Raw genomic sequence first — 21,097 nt, 5'->3', positions numbered from 1 at the left:
ATTGATTGTATCTGCCGAGCCTGTATCTATATTCCTTTCTGTGTCCCATGATTACTTTAAGGCAAACCTGTAGGTTGCTGCAGACAGCCTTGAGTCTTGTGTCTTACCCTTTAAGCAGCCTTAAAAATGAGATAATGAGTCAGTGAGCTGGTTTCTGGTAGATATGTAACTTTTGTTGTTTCTTCCTCTTTCAATTAAATATTCAGTGTTTAGAAAGGTTGGTGAGCAATAGCTGTAAATCACAGGTTATCTGCAGGTCCTTAAAATTGTATAATATCTCAACCTCTATTTCATAAATATGAAACCTTTAAAGTAATTGAATAGTCTTCAATTTGAATTTGTGAGATCTTTATCACCAAAAACATTTTTATCTTATTTCATTCATCCATCTTTTTCTTTTTCTTTTTTTGTCAAAATGAGTCAAGGCCTTCTAAGTGAAGGTCCACATTTCTGATGTTACAAATCTTTAAGGCTACCACAAGACCTAACACTGTATTTTCAGTTCAAACTTGTGAATCAGTTTGCAGAATGTAGATGACCTCAACTCATCCTAATAACCATGTTGCCACATGAAACCTACCTGTGCACAAAACAGCATACTGAGTACTTATCTTTATCACTACTTGCAAATGCTTGAATAAGAAAATAATCATTTGTCCAAAACTGAATCTTAAATTGTCCTATATTATCTTAAAGGTCTTAAAAAGAATTACATTTAGTTTTTTTTGTTTTTTTATATTTGTAGATTCCCTGAATGAGAAGGAAAAAGGAAAAGCTCCTGAGCTACCCGCTCAGGAGCTGTTGTAGTGAGCCAGCACAGGGCCATTGTTGAGAAATCAAGCCATATCGTTATAATTACTGCATTTTCAGCTAATTATAAGTTAAAAAAAATCTTTACTTTAGAATTCAAATGAAAAAAACATTGCTTGTATTTATACTTGTATTTATAATTTAAAACTGTCTGTTGTAAACACTAAAATACTGCCCAAAAAAGTGTAGTATACTGACATCACAGTGGAGTATCACCATACTTGCAAGATGTTATTAGCACTGAGGCATGCTTTGAGTCCCATTACTCCAGCCTAGTGTTTTCAAATTCAGTTATTATACAACAAAGAAACGAATAAAAGACGAAGAAAAACACATTTGAATGATACACTCATACACATATGATAACCATATTTGTTACATTGAGCCTTGAGGTCAACAAATGCAACTTAATCCCACACTTCGAGCTATTATGCACAACAGTGTTGGAAGAAGTATTCAGATCCTTTACTTAAGTAAAAGTTAAAGTACTTAAGTAAAAGTACTAATACTGCCCTGTGAAAATACTCTGTTATAAGTAAGTCTTGCATTGAAAATGTTGCTTAAGTAAAAGTAAGTAAGTATAATCAGGAACATGTACTTAAAGTATTTTTTTAAGATTATTTTTGGGGCATTTTCCCTTTATTCATAGGTCAGTTGAAGAGAGACAGGAAAGGTGGGAGAGAGAGGGGGGAATGACATGCAGCAAAGGGCCGCAGGCTGGACTCGAACCTGGGCTGCTGCAGAAGCCTTAGGCATATGGGGCGCGCACTCTAAAAAAAAATTAAAAAACCCAAAAAGCTTAATATTATTATTATAAAATTATTAGAAAAAACACCCTAAAACTCAAAATCTTTCAAAGAAAAGAACAGACTGAAATGTTTGGCAAAATAGTTGGTATTTAATTTTCTGTGAATCAACTGATTTGTTAATCAGTTGCAGCTTTACTTGTATAAACTGTTTGGTAATAATATAACATATAATAATATAACATAATCTGTAAAGTATCAAAAGTATCAAAAGGTGTCAGATAGATGTAGTGAAGTACCAAGTACAATATTCCTTCTGAACTATAGTGGAGAGGTATAAAGAAGCATAAAAAGAAAATACTGAAGTTAAGTAGATGAACCTCAGATTAATACTTAAGTACATCACTTGTGTGAGTGTACTTAGTTTTATTCCACCATTGGTATGCAGACCATTTTAAATTTAAATTTCAAATTGTTTCCACAGATGTGTCCTCAGGAGCCACTCCATCATACTTACCAGCTGCAGCTATGAAGACTTATCCCACGTCAGACACGGGATTTGCCTCACAGACAGAGTCAAAGGTCAGACAAATGCATGGGTTTTCTCTCAGGACTTTCAGCCCTCTGCGTACAAATCAGAATTTGTGACAGACTATAAGGAATTTTAATGATAAGGAACAGCTGTCATCCTTGACCATGAATCTGGCTACACTTTGATGTATATGTTATTTCATGGTGATTTATTAATATTTGAATATCATCTACGACTGCTTTGATAACAGACTCAGAGGGCACTGGTCAGTTTCCTTTTGTGTTCTCTTCTGCAGAGAGCGTCAGATGTATGATATGCTATAATATTCTTTGCTAGTATTTATCTTATATACTGCATTTCCTCCATGTATCCTTTAAGAATTTGTATCTCTACCGCAGCAAAAAGTGTATAAGGTGCATAATGAATGGACCCAGATCCTCTTGTTGACAGCTGCTGGGGCCCAACAGCAGGCTTTGTCTCGGCTTGACAACTCTTTTCCACTCAACTGGATAGCCGGGCAAACTGTGTCATTAAAATGTTGGCTAGAAACTGCTTGTTAAGATTTTTCACATATCCTAATTTTACAACATAATGATTATCCAGCCACTGAATGCAATTTAAGTGATAAAATGGGGATAAATAACAAAATGGCTTATTGTGGAAGATGTTGTTAAGGGGTTTTCTGGATTCTTAAATGTGTTATGTGCAAAATTATCAGCAATTTTATAGTTAATAATGTGAACTGATTCATCAGGTCAATTTAAGGATGATTTCCAGACATTTTAAAATAAGTTGCAAAAGAACTGCATCCTAATGTAAACATTTGTTAAAACAGGGCACAGATTAACAGTGTCTTGAATTATCTGCCATTCAGAATAGACACAGTTTTATGTTAACCACAGCAGCTGTCCACACAAGCTCCGCAGAGGCCCACTCTCCGACTACATCACACACACGTTCTGCAACTGCAGAGCTACCTTAAGTGTTTATTTGCACTTCAAAAAATATTAGTTTTACTCCTGTAGCCTTCATGTAATCACTGTGAATATAACTTTTGTGGACACTGATGGAGGATTTGAATGAGCTGCTGAAGTGCTGCTGCGATGATGCCTGCATGCGTGACATGCTCAAAAGAATGAGATGAAAATGAGCGGTACACCAACAGCAATTTACAGGCACGTTACAAATAAGTCCAGAGAGTTTTGTCCACATTGCATAGATGGAAGCTTATATAACAACTACTTAAACTATTCATTTTTATGAATTTCTATTTCATTGCGAGGCCACACAATCTGTAAACATGCTCAAGTGTTGGCTCTTGACTGCAGTTAAAAACAGCAGCTGCTGATAGGCATCAATCACGCGGGCAAGTCTCCTGAATGGCACAGTGCAGATCATGAGCGAGGTGAAAATTAGAACCCGCAAACCTGTGGAAAGCCATCTGCGGTGCCCAGCACACAGCTTTCAACAGTCAGCGGGCATTAGCGCGCACACAATGCAGGAGCACATTCCTGCACACAGATACACACTGCTCGCACTGTGAAGATCTGTGCGATGTATACATTATGTATTTTGGCTGCAGTTTTCTTAACTTCTTGAAACATACCACTTGTAGTGCTCAATAACGTAGTTTTTCTGAAAATTTAATTATGCTGTAAAATGTGAGACAATTTGCACTTAAGCTGATCAAAAAATGTAATAAAATCCAGTAATGTAATACGTTAGCCAGTAATGTGATAAAATGTCCTGTCTGAAATTGTGATAACATTTTTACTGATAATGTTATACCTTTCAGTTTGGACTTTTTTTAAAACTGATGATGTAATAATTTTCGCAGATAGTTTTTTCTTGGTAAGGTTATGTGTGTAAGTCAAGTCAATTATATTTATGAAGCCCATTATCACAAATCACAGTTTGCCTCAGAGGGCTTTACAGCAGACAACATCCCTCTGCAACAACTTTCTGCAACAATTAAGTTCAGGAAAAAATTAAGTTACGTCCAAAAAATACATCAGCTCTTTAATGAAGTTACAGTGTGTCACATTAGCACTTAAAAAACGTAGGATGCCTTTTTTAATGTTGCATGACTCATATTTAATTTTAATTATTATTTAAGATAATAGCAATACTATTAATAGTAGTATTAGTAATATAGTAATAATATGAGTTATTGTATTGAATACAATAAAGGTTCTGTGAATCAATTTATTAACATTTTTACGGATATTTCAGCCTGATGTATTTGATGTCTGTGGACATTTGGGGATTTTCACAGAAATGCTCAAATGAATAATAAATAAATATTATACACACTTATACAGATAAAATAGGAAACTGAAAAAGGGGGAAAATAAGCTCAATGGCATGGTAAAAAAAAAGAAAAAGTCTAGTGAAGAGTAATTTTTAAATACACAGGAGGGTTTTGGCCTTGTAAAGAACTGAGTTTAAGATCTGAGAATGGTAATAGTTGTATGGTCGACGTGGTCTGTTAGATTCTGGAGCCACATTCTTTCAATTTCATCCCTTTTCTTTAAAACTGATTTTTCTAATCCAACAAACACGCGTGACTCTGCTGATGTGTATCAGCCATTTGCCCCTTTCTTTATTGTCAGCAGAGCCATTTTAACAGGAGCCGGAAGTCAGTGATGTGAAAGTCAAATTCTTCATCGGTTGGTTATTGACAAAGGTTCGATTGTATCAGTGTGAAAATATTTATGGGCTGTGCTACATGAGCTAATGTTGGTCGCCATAAACACACACCTGTCTAAGTAGAACAGGTGGGGTTTTACTGGTTTAAAGCTGTGTGCGGAATAGAGAGCACTCACACAACCACACGCAATGTGAACCTTTTTTCATTGTATGAGATGTTTTGTGTTTATTTCTACATAAATTCGAGATAAGTAAATACATTTCAATCATATTGTTTATGTGATCAGAATATAGAGCATAATGTTTACGGAGAAGCTCAAGCACGTGCATTAACACATACATAGTGCATACCACATGCATTCTGGCGCATACACAGCAGTCCTTAGAGTCCTAAATTGGGACTGCAGTTTTCCAGCAGCCCAGTTTGAAGTAGCACAGTAGCTTCAAGTGATAAGAGAACTCAAACGGAGATAAACACTGGATTACAGCTAACTGCTGTTAGGAGTGCAGACCTTAAGACCCCCGGGTCACACCCCCAGGCTGCGGTGTAATGTTTCAGACTGGTGAGAGACTGGTAAAGCAATCTGAGGGATTGGCGTGTGAGCGTCCTGCCTAGGAACGTGGGGAGAAACTGTGAAACCAGACTGGCTATCTCCCCAAAACCTCTAACATGGATCTCGCTTTGTAAAAATAAACAGACACGTCCTTAGGAGAGATTCCTGCTAATGTCAGTCAGTGCAGCGTCAGTGAAAACAGGAAAGCAGCACTGTGTGAAATGGTTGTTATCCTTTACACCATTTGGCTCCAGATGAGTCGGTCTATAGTGCTTAGTGTTTCAGCAGAGGAACATAAGGCTGAACACACTGTAGCAGCAGGTAATGGCGTTACTTCTGTTAATAAGTGCAGATTTCAGGGGGGACGCGGTGGACATGTCCCTCTCTGTAATTAAAGCATGTGTATTTGCTCCCCAAATAAAAACATGAAAGTAGCAGAAGACTTTTTTAAAGGAAAATTTAAGACATTTGCACCATAAATCAATGCAAAGAAAGCATGAAATGGTGCATAAAAATGTGAAAGAATACAGGAAAAAAAAGGAATTAAATTTTTTTGCCAGAGGACCTCCTCAACCCAATATTTTACATATGTCTTCCAAAATGTTGAGTGTAGTGTAAGATGAAAATTGGCTGATCACTTTTAGTTAAGATTTAAGGAAAAATAAAATTAATGGAAAAATTACTGCATTTTTCCTTCTTCTTTATACTTAGTTCAGATGGATAAGTAAAAAGTAAAGTTTAGATGTCTGATAAAGCCAAATTGGTGTCAGCACGACTGCAAAGTGCACAGCATTCTCTCTTGACAATTTTATTTAAGAAGGGGCAGTGCACATTAATTAACATGAGTACTTGGGTCTACCATGTACATATGCCAGATTTATCCTTACAGGTTAATTTTCATCGTGTTTTTTTTTTTATCCTGTTTATGCAGTTTAAGATTAAAGGGACAGTGCACATTATTAAACATTTTTGTAAGTGTGCCTGTTTAGCCAACCTGGTTCATTTTTGACTGTAGTCCTTGGGCAGGTGTAATGACAACAACAAAAACAAATGAAGTACATAATAACAGGAACAGCAATACTTCTCATATAACAGAGCACAGACTTTTGTTTCTTAGAATCAAGAAAATAGTGACTGCTAGTGGTTATCCTGTTTTGTGTGGGTGATTTAAAACCTCAAAATGTGACACTGTTAAGATAAGGGGTTGTTTTTTTTTTATGTACATTTGATGTGTGTAAAACAGACCACCGCGTCCTCTGTGAAAGTGATCTGGCAGTGTGTGTAGTGCCTCCTTGTGAGTAGGCAATGGGACGGCATAACTTTGCACGCCTGCTTTGCGGTTGACAGAAAGAGCTACCGTTTAAAGCCTGAGCCAACCTTGACAGTGATATCGATGCTGCGGTCAAACTGTCTGAGCTTTCAGACACAGACGACATCTTACAGGTCAGACATTAGTGAGTGCAGCGAGCGAGTCTCTTGTTCTCTCTAATATTCCAGGGACATAAACAGCCTATTTATGGATCTGTTTATTGAGCCCAACCTGCACTGACCTTTTTGTGTTCTGATGGTGTCACGAAGCTGTTAATAGAATTATCACTCTTATCATCTGAAGCTGTTGATTTCAGCTTGCTGGCCAAAAACCATTAAATTGCGGCATAGAAATTCAATAATCTGACTCACCTAGATAATGTTTTTGTTTCGGCTTTGTACAAAAGTTGTCATTAGCCAAAAGTACCCTTCTAAATGAAAGTATGAGTCTACAGTTCATTATGTAACTGCAATCACGTGTTTTTTATGGACCATTTGTGATTAGTGCTACATGTATTTTGTTTATACAGACACACATATCTCTGATTATGTTTTAAAATGTACAGTAAAAGGACTTTGAGACTGTAAAAATGTCCTCCTATGTGTTATACATTCTACACTTCAGGGCTATCAGACCTAGTGTGAAGTGTATGTTGTCGTTGGGTTTTCCTTGAACAAATTCCCTGTAAAAACAGAGACCCTGGCCGCCAGTCTGAGGTGAAATTAGGACCCCGGTCTGTCCCGCACATGGAACTGTCTGTCAGGTCTCTCAGCCAGAGAAGCAGGAAGAGGAGGAGGGGCGCAGTAAAACTTGCAGTTGCAGCACAATGGCTGCAGAAATAAGACTCCGAGATATGACGAGCTGAATTTACAACCACTTTCCGCAATGATGTTGCGGTGTCAAACGGTATTTCCACTTGCTAGTTGGATGATGATAAAGACAGACGGATCAAATCAGTCAGTAGTACTGGCCTGTGCAATTTAAAGTTATTTATGTATGCTGGTGCTAGTCTTCCTCTACACACGCCACTGAATAACAGCATCCAGAGTTTCTATTATATTGGAGCTTGTTCTTTAGATTATCTGTGTTACCATCTTATCCGTCTGTTCTTTAAATTCTGCTGTGGACAGAGACAAAGGTTGACAAACTTTGTAGTTGGTTGTGAATCAATAGAGTGAAAAATGCAGATAAAGACATAGATGTGAGGATAAATAGTTTAGCAGAGATTTGGAAAAGATGGTAACCTCGAGTTTGGAATTTGTTGTGTCGCCATCTTGTTTTTTGGAGCCAGAAGTGATCATGTTTGGACAAGAGGCTGAGCTGTGGAGGAGCGAGGGGTGGATCTGACTTACAGACTGTGGGGACGCCTCACAGACAGCCTGTCACTCAAAGTGACCACACCTCTAATTATGCGTATCATTAAGCCTCAATAAAATGTGCAGTGTGAGTTGTATAAAAACTTATTCCCTGTACAGTTTTCATGAATGTTTACATTAACTTTAGAGACTCAAACTGCTTTTTGTTGCAGGCTGTAAACATGTTTATCTCTGCTGTACAGTTTGGCGTTTTAAAATGGCACACTGTTTTGGAGCCAGCCTCAAGTGGCCATTAGAGGAACTGCAGTTTTTGGCACTTTGCATTGGCTTAATTCTTTAGTCTCAGATGTTACCACTTGGCTCAAACATGTTTGACTCAGTCTCTCCAATGTTTCTTCTAACGTTAGTCTTCTGTAGTCAGACCTCCACACTTAGTTTTGGCAGTCTCCCAGTGCTGGAGAGCTGACATTTTATGTAGGGAAAACAATGTTAAACAAATATTTATCTTAACAGAGTATTTCTACATACTTTAAAACATATCTGCTGGGAACCTTAAATTAAAAGAGCTATGCAGGTCGCTATACTTGGCATCCTATGAGGGATTTGCATCAAGTGTGTGAAATGTCTGAAGCCAGTCAGCTGACAAGGTCTCTAAATCCAAACAAGAAAACTTTCATTATCACTGCTGCACTACTGCCAGGCAACTATTAATAGATGGAATGAGGTGGGTTGAATCAAGGAGGGAAAATGACATGACATCCCGTGTGATAGTGTTACATTGATGTTACACAGACTGGTTTCCTATAGTATGACTGACTCTGATGTGCCACACAGATTGTTAAAGTAAAAAGTATATCTTTTTTGCTGCAGAGCCCACAGTTTGCTGAGAAGATCAATATTAATTTATTCTCTATTTCATCTCCTCACATCTAATTAATAGTTAAGCTGCGTCAAAAATAAAACTCCCCAGCTGTAATAGTTATATCTTGGATATTTACCTATGTAGAAACAGAAAACGAAGTGGTTAGAGCAGTTATCCTATGCATTGCAACTGGAGTCTTTGACCACCAAAACGTTCAGTGCACAAAGGATCTCTGAAGTGTAAAGGTTTGCGCACTAAGGTTAACAACTGACAAAAAAACAGATGACTAGCCCAGTATATACTGTTGTTGGTGATAAAGGTGGTCCCATCAGTGCTCCTTCAGAAGTTCTGTTTTTCACCTCTCACTTCCACTACCTTTCTTTGTTTACGTCCATGGCCTAAACACACACGCAGAATGAAAAGCTGGAGAGTGTGAAGAGATAATCTCTAAATTTTCAAAAAGTGAACTGGATTAGAATGAAAAACTCCACCTTCAGTGTCATTGTAAGCAGGATGAAGTTATTTAGTTTCTGGTTTGGTGGAAGTTTGAATGTTTAAATACTGATAAAACCGTAGGAAGGTTTTGGACTTACCTCAACAACAGTCGTTTTCAGATGTTCAATAGAATTTTGCCTACAGTGTGTGTTTCATTTAAGACAATATTCACATGTTAATTGTTTTGATTATTTGCAGCCATTTCCACCCAGAAAGCCCACAGTTGGGCGAGTCGTTCACATCTGCAATCTCCCTGAAGGCAGCTGCACAGAGAATGATGTCATCAACCTGGGACTGCCCTTTGGCAAGGTCACCAACTACATCCTCATGCGCTCTACCCACCAGGTACAAGAACATTATCTCTGTTGATTATTTATTATTCATAGAAATCCATTAATGTTAGCACAGATATCCATTCTGAAAGATGTTGGTCCTGTGAATATATTCACTTTGAAAAAAATGTGCCAAAATGCAAATTACGAAATAATCTGTGAGCATTTTATGACTATCAACAGCTTTTCTTCTGCTGCACCTGTTATGTGATATCATGTACTTTGTCATAACTTACTGGCTGTTTAACTACCAGTACACGACAGGTCAGCTTCCCAGGTTTCAGCTATCAGAACTGAACTGCAGCATTAATATCCCCCCTATCAAATTTAAAGCATTCATACTAAAATCGTGGTGTTGGTTACAGGGACCAAAGGGACTGTTCTGCTGATTTATGATAGTAATGAAATGTGGCACCTTGAGATGATAATTTTCAAAGATTTGCTTGCATCCAGTCTGACATCTGAGATGTGAAACACATTTGTGCTTATGTCCTACAAGAAAAACCATATAACTGTCAGAAATGTTTACAGCCACGTTCTGTTCTCCCATCAGGCATTTCTGGAGATGGCCTATGTTGAAGCAGCTCAGGCCATGGTTCAATACTACCAGCTTACTCCAGCTATGATTAACAATCAGAAACTTCTCATACGGATGTCAAAGAGATACAAGGAGCTGCAACTCAAGGTAAGACTGAAGAACAAAGTAAACAGCACGGTAGAGATGTCATTTGCCAGTTATTAAACAAGAGTTTCTCTTCTCTATAGAAACCAGGTAAAGATGTCCAATCAATCATCCAAGATATCGCCTCTCAGCGGGAAAGGGATGAGATGCAAGAACTTGAACAGTAAGGCAACTTTTCGTTCTACTGTCAGTAGAAAAATGCTTGTTTTTGTGTAGCTGAGTTCTTTCAGTCATTAGCCAAGGAAAATAAAATGGAAATTTAGTGAGGTGAAAATGTCATTGATAATAACTGAAGTTGAGTCATTGTGGTATTTCGTTTTTATTGACTCACAAAATACAAACAGTAAAACAAAAGTGCAAAATTCTGACAGTTAATTAACAAACAAGCGAGCATCCATTATACATATCTAAACCAACTCTTAACTAAATGCAGTCACATCACAAAGATTGTTATTTTTCTTCAGTTTTCACTGTAATTTCATCTTACAGCACAGGTAACATGCAGTGTTAATACTGTAGGACGGCACTGACAGAAAAAGAAAACCATTATTTGTTTAAATCTGAAAAAGTGGAAATAAATACATTAATATAATAAATTAAATAAATAAAATTGTTCATGGATTTTTTATGTTTTCACCCTGTGATATTCTGACTTTTTAAAATTTATGTAAAGAATTATTTTTACCATTATATGAATCTCTGGTGAGCTTGCATCTTAAATTTGCAAGTTTGATTTGATCTGAATATATATATATATATATGGGAAGAACTGAGAAAATTCAGAGAAGAGCTGTTAAACTAATTCCAGGTCTGAGAGAGATGTCAGATGAAGGAGAGGTTGAGAAAATTACATTAACCAACTCTAGCATAAAGGAAACACAGAGGTGGCATTATTGGGATCTATGAGCTTGTTCACTGAATATATGACATTTCGGCTGAGCCTGTCCTCCTCTTTTGGAATAATAAATATGAGTTAAGAGGAAAATCCTACAAATGATTTCTAATAAGATGTTACTGGAACTAGCTTGCAGAGGATGTTGTGCAGGCTCCTTCAGTCAACCCTCTTAAAAATAAATTAGATACAAAATGTATTTTTTTTTTAATTTAATGTGTGTGTATTTGTGTAATTGTTGTTATTTTGTGGTATTTTTTGTTGTTGTATGGTTTGTTTGATATAGTTGGAGAGTCTGCGGTGGAGGATTTACATCCTATTCTATAAAATGTTGCATTCAAATTTCAATAAATAAATTTCATTAAATTAAGTACTTTTCCTGTAGCACCCATGCTTCAGATTATTCTATTGCTTTATGATTTAATTATTGTATAGGTCTAAAACCGACCTCCTCCAGTTTAACCATTTGTATTTCATTAATTCTTTTTTGAGTTGTCCAGTTATTATGATTTTTTTGTGACCATACATAATGGGAGAAAGCTCTTTTTCATTCTTTTAGTCAGTCCGTGTGTTATTTCTGATCTCAAAATTTACAACACAAACTGCAGCTTTAAAGGATTTCTTCATGTAACCTATCCGTCATCTCCCCCCACAGCTACATGCCAGAGAGAGCACGCTCACGCAGCCCTATCAGCCGCTCTCTGAGTCCTCATTCTCACAGCCCCAGTTTTACATCCTGCAGCTCAGCCCACAGCCCCCAGGGGGCACTGTGCAGGGGTCCAGAGAGAGGCAACAATGGCCTGGGCCCCCGCCGGGGCTCCTGGGATTGGTCATCACACTTAAGAAGGGGTGAGGATGAAAGGGAGAGGGATGACCTGTGGAGGAATGGGGGTAGCACGGATGACGATCGGCCTAATGGACGGGCAGCCGAGCGTCGGAAGGCTTACCAGAAACCAATAGATCATATCAGCTCGAGATCAGCAGATGAACGAGGAGGAGGAGGAGGGGGAGGAGGAGGTGAAGGGATGAGGGGCAACAGAGACTGGCACCTACGGGGCAGCCCTCAAGGCATGTGCTACAACTCTTACAGGAACATGGAGGACGACTTCTACATGAGGGAACAATTGTTCAAGTCAGACAAGCCGCCCAGACCTCCATACCAAAGGCACGACACAAAGTTAAAGAGGAGAGATGGAGGTGACTACCAAAGCAGATTGAGGCACTCTGAGTTTGAGATAACCGAGGAGCCACTTCGCAGGACACTTGATGACAAGAGGCAGGGTTCACCAGGCAGGGGCAGGAGCAAAAGGACAAGCAGGAGGCACACCAGTGCGGAAAAATATGAGAAAGAAAATACAACAGAAAATACTGTGAGTAAAGACATATATTAATTATTGATGTTGACCAAGTGATTTTAATGGCTCATCCTTCTAACTGCTCTTATTTCTTTTTTTTTTCAGGATTGCCACTCAAAAGAAAAATCTGTTTCACCTCAGCAAAGCAATGTTCAAAAAGAGGAAACTGAATGTAGTAAAGAAAAAGACACTGTAAGTGAGCACATAGATCTTTATTACACATTCACAACCTTTAGATGCTTATTGGAGCCCACAGGTTAATAGGGGTGTAAATCACCAGTTTCATAATGATTCGAGGCCTGCGATCTATTAAACAATAGAGTGGTGAAGGGATGATGTATTTTTGTAGGCCAACTAGGAAGTAAGCATCGCACTGGTTCCTTTGTCAAAAACCTTATGGGATTTTTTAATGGGATTTTCGGTTACCACCAAAAATAAGCTCTCTGACGAACACAAGTTCATGAGATTCACACGTTTTGTTCAGCATGATAATCTGCACAGATGAACACCACTTTTGTGTGTTTTGAAGCATAAATGAAATTGGCAGAAGCAAAACGCTGTTGTTAGGCTATACATGAACTACATCGTGGTTGCACGACTTAAACGTCACCGCTACAAACACTGTAAAAACATGTTAAAACAGAATCAAAAAATATTATAAACAGATAAATCTACAAGTTCAAGCACGACTCTGTAAAGCTGTGAAGGCAGATAAGTGGGTTTAATGAGTTTCTGTGTCCGGTGTGATGACGTCGAACGTCCCAGACAAACACTGTAGTCCCATTTAGCCACTTGTTAGCAACCGCCTTTTTTAAGACGAGTAAAACCTTAAAAGTTCAAGAATTGGGTTTAAGCGGACTTATTTTGTGTTGCAGAACAAAATGTATAAATACCTTTAGCCTGTGTTAACCAGAGACTTTATTTAAGTCATTTTACTAAAAACCCACTAAAAAACCCATAAACTTTAAGACGAGGGAACTGGAAGTGCTAAAAGGCTAACGGACTTCCGCATTTAAGGACTCACTACTTTAATACTCTATCATCTGCCCATTTAACACAATATGTTACAGAAGAAGCTGCCACCCCTTTAATTTTGCTTTTGTCCGTAAAAGATAAAAACAACATAAATGATTATAAATTTAACAGGTTGAGCGCAGTAAACATCAGTAAGCATCTCCTGACAGAAAAGCACGGCAGAATTTCAGACTGCATGCACGCATTTTTAGTCAAACATTGTTGAACAGAGAAGCTTTCGTTAATGTTGCCATGTTACTGGAACAAGAAGTTAGCAGAGTGAGAAACCCGTCCAGGCAGGTACAACGTTGTTAATCCCATAATGTCATAATTTACATATGACGTACGTTGTCTGTTCACACCTGATTTATTCTTGAGTGAACAGCACTATCTTAATTTCCTTTATCTTGACTGCTTGCCATCGTCTGCCTGATGCTGTTTGACGGTGACACAGAATTTCAACATAAAGGTGTATGTTGATAAACATTGTAAAGCTGCAGGTTGCTATAGTTGACGTACTGAAAGCTCTTTTCTTGTTCCATTTTCAAAGGCAAAGGAGTGGGAAAGTGGCGATAACACTGATGAAGACTGTTGGTATCCTAAGAACATGGAGGAACTGGTCACGGTAGATGAAGTGGGAGGAGAAGATGATTCCATAATTGAGCCCGACCTTCCTGAGCTGGAAGAATATGCGTCCTGCCCCAAAGAGTCTGCAGAGGAAGAAGCGACAGAGGAGAATGTACTACCACCTAGCTCCTCCTCCTTTTCGGAGGTGCAGGGGACATCCAGCAAAAAGTCTAACCAGGAAAAATTATGTGAAGATGCCGAAGACCCAACAGAAACATCTGTAAATGAGAAACCAGGGAATATTTTATCTGTAACTAGTCCTGAAGAGCAGACACTCAGTCCAGTTACACCTGAGCTGCCAGTCACTAACCTTAGTGACTTCCCCAGTGAGGAGTTCAAGGCTGCACTGGAGGAGGCGTGTATAGAGGATAAAGTAACAAAACGTGGGCCATCAGAGGAGCGAATAGAAAATCACATCCATGTATCAGAAGACAGCAAGAGCCTGGAAGCAGGACACGTCACAGAGACAATCAGTGACGAGGTTCAACAAAAGGATGGGATTCTCAAAAAAGGTACCTTTCAGAAGTGAAGCGTTATCAGCAGAACGTGTGAGAAGCAGTGTTCAGTTACATAGTTTCATAGTCTGTGTCACTAGGATGGATTTGTCAATCGATCCATAGATTGACAAATAAATAAATAAATTCCATTAACTATTATGTTAAACTATTATTCATTTAAAAAGAAATGTTTTTTATTCCAAAATTGTATTCTAAGGTTCAAAACCTTAAATGAGTTTAAGAGTTTCACACAAGCAGCAAAATGTGCAGCAAAATGGTCCGTAGTTGACACACTAGGCTTTAGTTGTTATTATTACAGCTATAAAATAGAAACATTGCTTGCAGAACTGATCGTTGCAAGCAGCTATGTATTTTTTTCCTCAAGGAAATAGTGTCAGATACTTATTTTTTTTTACAAACCTGTCCTGTAATGTCCTAAACTTTTGTCAAAAAAATATAAATGTTAAGTAAAAGTCAATGCATTGTAGTGGCCTAGTGGCAAAAAAGTGCACAGTATACTGTAATCTCTTTCATATCATGCCCCCAAGAGGCACAACTTGTAATGTTTAGTGCAGTCTGCCTTTTCTTATAATTTATTTGCCTTTTACAGAGATCGAGGCCCTGTCGCCACCTCGTGAGCAAGACAAGGCTGTCAGTGAACACAGCATCCCTTTGGGTAAGCATAAGAAGTTTTACTATCACTCTGACTCTAACTTGAGTGTTTTGAAATACACTGAAAATCTGAACGATACACACTATATGTCAGATCCTCTATGATTTAATTTATTCTGTCAGCAAATATCGGGCTATTTAGAAAAAGTTTCAACTGTAGGAATAACAATGATAAGTATCAGATTTCTCTGGCTGAATTAAACTCAGTCCCAAATGTCCTGGAGCGGGTCTATATTTATTTGTTGTCACAGAGACAAGTTCATTGAGTCTTGAGCTTGTGGTTTTAGTCCTGAAGATAAAGTGTTATTATGCACACCATTAATAAGTGCACTGACAACCTGTTGCATTAACACTGTAATTGACTGGAATTGCTTGGCCACTTGCTGACCTATTTCTGTGAGCAGGTTGTGAAACGCACCCCTGAGAGATGAGTATTTATATTATCATTAGAGCTAGAATGACACGGCCGAGCACATGGCCAGTGGTGAGCCTGCTGCATGGACACTTACATAAGCGCTGGTGCAGTGCAGCAACAATAGACCACAGCACAGGCACGTGAGCGTGGTTATTTCTGTTGTATGATGCCCCGAGAATCTATGTGTGTGTGTGTATGTGTGTGTCCAGAGCAAACTGTGTCCATTGATAGCACGGCTGAGACAAATTTACCCCTGATGAGTCATTTGGTTGTTGTTGTTGCTATTTTGTTGGTTTAACTGTCATAGCTGTGTCATTGAAACCTACCTTGGAACTCACCTGAACACCTGTGTTTTTTTTTTTTTTTGAAGGACTAAAATAACATGCAAAGTCATATAAGAGAAGAGTGTTCCTCTTTTCTCCCTCTTTAGTTTATTCAGCAAAGTAGAGAATGAAATTATGGTGTATTTATGGAAACTTTTCATGTGCAGTAGGGGTGTTGCGATATTATGGCATCTTCAATAACTATGTGTATTTAAAAATGAGATATTGATATCATATAAATAATATCGTCATGTGTAAATAATGCCCTAAACAGCAACCTAACTCATTTATGTTTCTTAATGTTCTTGCTTTTTCTATCTTTGCCAACGCCATCTGGTTGCCTTTTCACTATCCATCAGTAGGGATGGGGAAAACAGCCTAGTAACACAATATTTTGCGGCAGCAATATTGTATTAATAAATTAGATTATAAAGATACTGAAAAGTTCTAACAGTCTCTCCACCTCCCTACACTGATATTTTATTTTATTTTTTTTTAAAGATGTTTTTTGGGGCCTTTTTGCCTTTAATTGATAGGACAGCACAAGTGTGAAGGGGGGAGAGAGAGAGCGGGCGACATGTAGCAAAGGGCCGAGGCCGGAATCAAACCTGCGGCCGCTGCGGCAAGAACATGCCTTCTATCCACTGAGCCACCAGGCACCCCCTACACTTATATTTTAAATTTAATTCATTTGCCAAAAAAAAGAGAGAAAACACACAATAAACAAAAATGTAAAAAAAAAAAAAGTAAGTAAAATTATATATATATATATATATATATATATATATATATATATATATATTCTGTAGGTAATAATATTGTTATCATGAATTCTTTCAGATGCAATAATCTAGTGAAAATCGGATGTCATGCCATTTATAAGTAGTATAGGGTTGCAGCAGTATACCAGTTTCAAGGCATACCGTGGTATTGAAATGGACAATTATCACCATGACACCATGTACATTTGCTTATCTATGGTGTTAAAAAAGGGCAAAAAGGCACACTTTTTACACATATTTCCTTAAAGAAAAGGCTTAAAGTTTAAATTTTTATAAAATGTTTATTCAACCCCTAAAAAACCCTCCATTTTCATTCCTTTATGGTTCATTGTAACTGCTAATTATTAAATTATTAAATATTATTTGATAATTGTGTAATAGTGTGCACCATGAAACGGTGACATTTTCTGAAACAATAATCGCACCATGAGAAGCTCTTACCCCGCTAAGCAGTTTGCTAACTTTAAAACGTATGACTTCAGCCACTTGCCGTCAGTGTGTGAGATTCCTTACTTAACAGAGTTCAGTTTAAATTACATTTAATTCATGAGTGACATAAAACTCTTTTAAAGTCAATTAAAAAATTTTAGAAGTAGCATATATGTTTTGTCGTTGTTATTATTGTTTTTCTGCATTCTAATAGCATTCATTTAAAAAAATATGTTATTGAGAAGAATAAATGAAATTAGCCCTGTGAAGTTGTGGTTGGATAAAGAAGAGAGTTCATGTTAATTATTTAGCCTGTCAGTGACAGAAGCATAATTTAGTTTCTCTGTATCAATTTGAATAAATGACAATGCCAAACAAAAAAAAAAGCAACTAAATAAGGAAAATAAAAGAAACAGGATAATTTTTACTTCCAAAATCGGGACGCAGTGGGGAAAAAAAATCATTTAAAACTAAGAAGACAACGTATTTGCAACTAGTTTGCGTTATTGCATCAAGTACCACACTGTAAATACTCGCTCTGTGAAGCCTCATCTGTCAGGCCTTGATTTCCAAGATGGATTTCCAGTGGTCTTATTTCAGATTGTCTCTGTCTGACAGGAGTGGAGTTCATCGTGCCGAGGACCGGCTTCTACTGTAAACTCTGCGGACTGTTCTATAACAGTGAGGAGACGGCAAAGACCACTCACTGCCGCAGCACCGTACACTACAGGAACCTGCAGGTACACACTACACGCTGACACACTGCTCCTTCAGGTGATGATGGGGAAAAGCATTCCTTCGTCCCTGAATCATACGGGCGTGCTTCCCCTCGCTGAGGTGGCGATGTGCATCTGACAGTAAATGTGCTGCACTGTACTGAGGCCACTGCTGGTGTGGTCCGTAGTCAGTGTGGTCTGGTAGCAAAATTCACAAGATTACACCACCTGTTGCTGAGTTGGTGACTTATCGCTTCACATACGCTCAGCACATGTGTGTTATAACGTTCTGCGCCTTTCTCCTTATGTTCCTTTTATTTCGGAGGAGACATTTTATTTTAAATGTTAAATTAAACTGTGTTTTCTAAGCAGGGCTGCAGACAGTTAATGTACTAATAAACTCATAGTAGTAGTTTTGATAGTTGATTAACTATTTAAATTTATTATCAAGGGAAAAAACTAAAATTAGTTGAATCCAGTTTCTCAGATTTGAAGAATTATAAGATATTAAGTGTAATGTTTGTTCTCTGTACCATTTGTTGGACAAAACAGTACAAATTTAAGACTTTCTACTGACATTTTATAGATTAAACAGTTAATTGGATAAATAATCCACAGATTATTCATAACAAAAATACACAAATGCAGTCAGTCAGAAACCAGCGCGCGCACACATTACATTTAAACTTGCGACTGTATCAGGTTCCTGATTATTGCCCACTCAGCACTGAGCCGTCTTGCATGTCTCTCGTCCCTGGCAGCACAGCTGAGGCGAGCAGGAGGAGCTGAGATTCAAACATTTGATGGATTACATACCAAGAGAGAAAAAAAAAGCTGTTTTACACAGTTGTGCTGTCTGTCAGAGCTGTCTCTGTGTGCGTTTGTGTACTGGTGTTTAATAGCTTCAGATTCACTTTTGTCCTCTTTTTTCTAAACTTTCAACTTCTGTTTTACTGTACTCACCGATCTGCGTATTTCACGGTAACTTCACAGTACAGTGTATATTATGATGTCTACTGAACATGTCTGCGCGGTATTCTGGTTTTGTTTTCTGACTTGTATTTTAATTTTTTTTCGTTTGTTCGCAATAAAATCTAGATCTGAGTCTACACATATTTGATTATCATTTTTACATTATTATCAAATCAGTTCGGTCTCAGTGTAAAATCCAACACAGCATCAGCTGTAGCTTTTCACACAAGTCTTTAACTGCAGTACAAAAAGAAGAAATTTTTAAAAAAGAAGATATTTGAGTCCAGCTAAATGGATGCCTCTTACCAACATGGCTCTCTGGTGGCTGGTAATAGTTGGTAATAGCTGATTTTAAATTCATATACCCATTGTCTTAATTTTTCAAAGATACTGCTTTTATGTCCTGGCCTTTCTTCGAAAAGAAATATTTAATCTGTCAGCAGAAAAGAAGTGTAGAAAAATATAGCCAGATCATTCACAATGTATCATTTGTATATATATATATATATAAATGTTTAGTTTTTCTTTTCTTCCACTCGTCCACAGAAGTACCTGTCCCAGCTGGCGGAGGACAGTCTGTCGGGCGTATTTGCCGACCCCTCAGCTGCACAGTGACATCAGCTTGACCTCACATCTTGTGCCGCAAACAGCAAAGGAAGGATTAATGTATGTGTGCTGTTGGTGTGCGACTTATGACAACTGCAGCATGGATAATGTGACACATGAAAGCGAGAGTATGTGGAGAAATGCACTGCGTTTTGATATTTTGGGAGAAGGATGTTTGGATGTCTTGAAAGGCACTGACAGTCCGAGCCACAGACGCTCTCAATGTTGTACATACTCGAGGTGTAATGTATAGTTAAGCTACAATATTTAATTGCTCGGTTTATCAGTTTTCTTACAGTTTATTTCATTGGATTGTGTGTGATAAAATGCATTTGTTATTTTTTTGCAATGTAAATGTATTTGCAATGATTACTAAGAAGGCACATTTTTACACTTTGGGCTTACGTCAGCCTATTATCTGAGTTTAAATCAATTTTAACCTTGGTGATACATTTACATCTGCAAAATGACTTGAAATATGTGCCAAGGAATGTTTTTACTCAGTGAAAGAAAACTGAGACAAATTCTCAGGTTTGTTGTAATTGTTTTAAAGATTTTACATTGAATTTTAATTTATTTGTGGGGCTTTCAAGGCTCTTGCTGTTTCAAGTGAAAAATGTAAAAATCATGTGGATTGATAATAATGCCACTGCAAAATATATTTATTTTCTGAAGTTTTATGTTCTGAAGTTGTTGGATTGAATTAATAAGATAATCATAATTGCTGACATATGTAATGCCTTAAATACTGAAGAACTTAAACTGGACCATGTGTTTAATTTATCAAAGTTAAACATGCAATGTTTCATGTGACAGTGATTTATTCGGAGGGATTATCAAGCCACACTCTGTTTTTGTAAACTGTGAATACCACTGATCCTGTGACATCAGTGGTAGTGTTGTTTTCTTGACAAACTTTTCATATGATTTGCAAAAAAACGTGAATAAACATTTAAATTTGTTTCAACTGGTATTTTTCCCCCCAAAATGAACGTTGTAGCTAATAATATATGCTTTGTGGTATAATGATAATACAGTCATGACACATAAGGTACAATATACCACTGGCTCCCCACCTGGGGGCACCGACCCCTACCAGGGTCACCAAAGCCTTGGGTGGGGTCTTGAGACCTTCTTTATTTTATGGTTTATATTATGGTTTATACCAAAAATTAAAATAAAATAGAAATGCAGGAAACCTATCTCAGCACTTCATTAATTTCCGTGAGGAAAACGGGATGGAATTATTATTTTTAAAGTTTATGTTATTCAAAATGAAAAAATATTTAAAACTTTTAAAAAAAAAAAGTGTTTCAGTAAAACACTGAAAAAATCAAAGAGCTAACAAACCACAGCAACAACAAAAAAACAGAGAATTGCATCAAAAATACCATGAAAACTCATCTCTGATGTATTATTTACAGTGAATAATCTGCTCAAAGTGTATCCAATTCACTGGTTTTACACAAACTTCCTGCAGTTATTGCATTCTCTATTTGGGTTAATTTAA

The 21,097-nt window shown here is 37.5% G+C and overlaps 1 protein-coding gene across 5 annotated transcripts in view; it reads left to right on the top strand.

The window, feature by feature from the left end:
• The window catches only part of rbm20 (RNA binding motif protein 20), a 69,775-nt gene extending 49,227 nt beyond the window's left edge, over positions 1-20,548 (top strand). For all 5 annotated transcript variants that reach the window (XM_088075686.1, XM_042485903.2, XM_042485904.2 and 2 more), the window contains 10 exons: positions 2,041-2,138; positions 9,472-9,618; positions 10,159-10,290; positions 10,371-10,450; positions 11,835-12,549; positions 12,640-12,726; positions 14,099-14,687; positions 15,283-15,348; positions 17,912-18,033; positions 19,528-20,548. In XM_088075686.1, coding sequence (XP_087931812.1) covers positions 2,041-2,138; positions 9,472-9,618; positions 10,159-10,290; positions 10,371-10,450; positions 11,835-12,549; positions 12,640-12,726; positions 14,099-14,687; positions 15,283-15,348; positions 17,912-18,033; positions 19,528-19,596 — 2,105 coding nt within the window. In that variant the 3' untranslated portion in view covers positions 19,597-20,548. The remainder of the gene's footprint in view (positions 1-2,040; positions 2,139-9,471; positions 9,619-10,158; positions 10,291-10,370; positions 10,451-11,834; positions 12,550-12,639; positions 12,727-14,098; positions 14,688-15,282; positions 15,349-17,911; positions 18,034-19,527) is intronic.
• The last annotated feature ends 549 nt before the right edge of the window (positions 20,549-21,097 follow it).

Source organism: Plectropomus leopardus, chromosome 3 (genome assembly GCF_026936395.1).
Source record: "Plectropomus leopardus strain MGB_pleo_1.0 chromosome 3, ASM2693639v1, whole genome shotgun sequence".
In the NCBI taxonomy this organism is placed as follows: Eukaryota; Metazoa; Chordata; class Actinopteri; order Perciformes; family Serranidae; genus Plectropomus; species Plectropomus leopardus.
The sequence above is the reverse complement of the archived record's forward strand: the minus strand, read 5'-3'. Positions and strand labels throughout refer to the sequence as shown.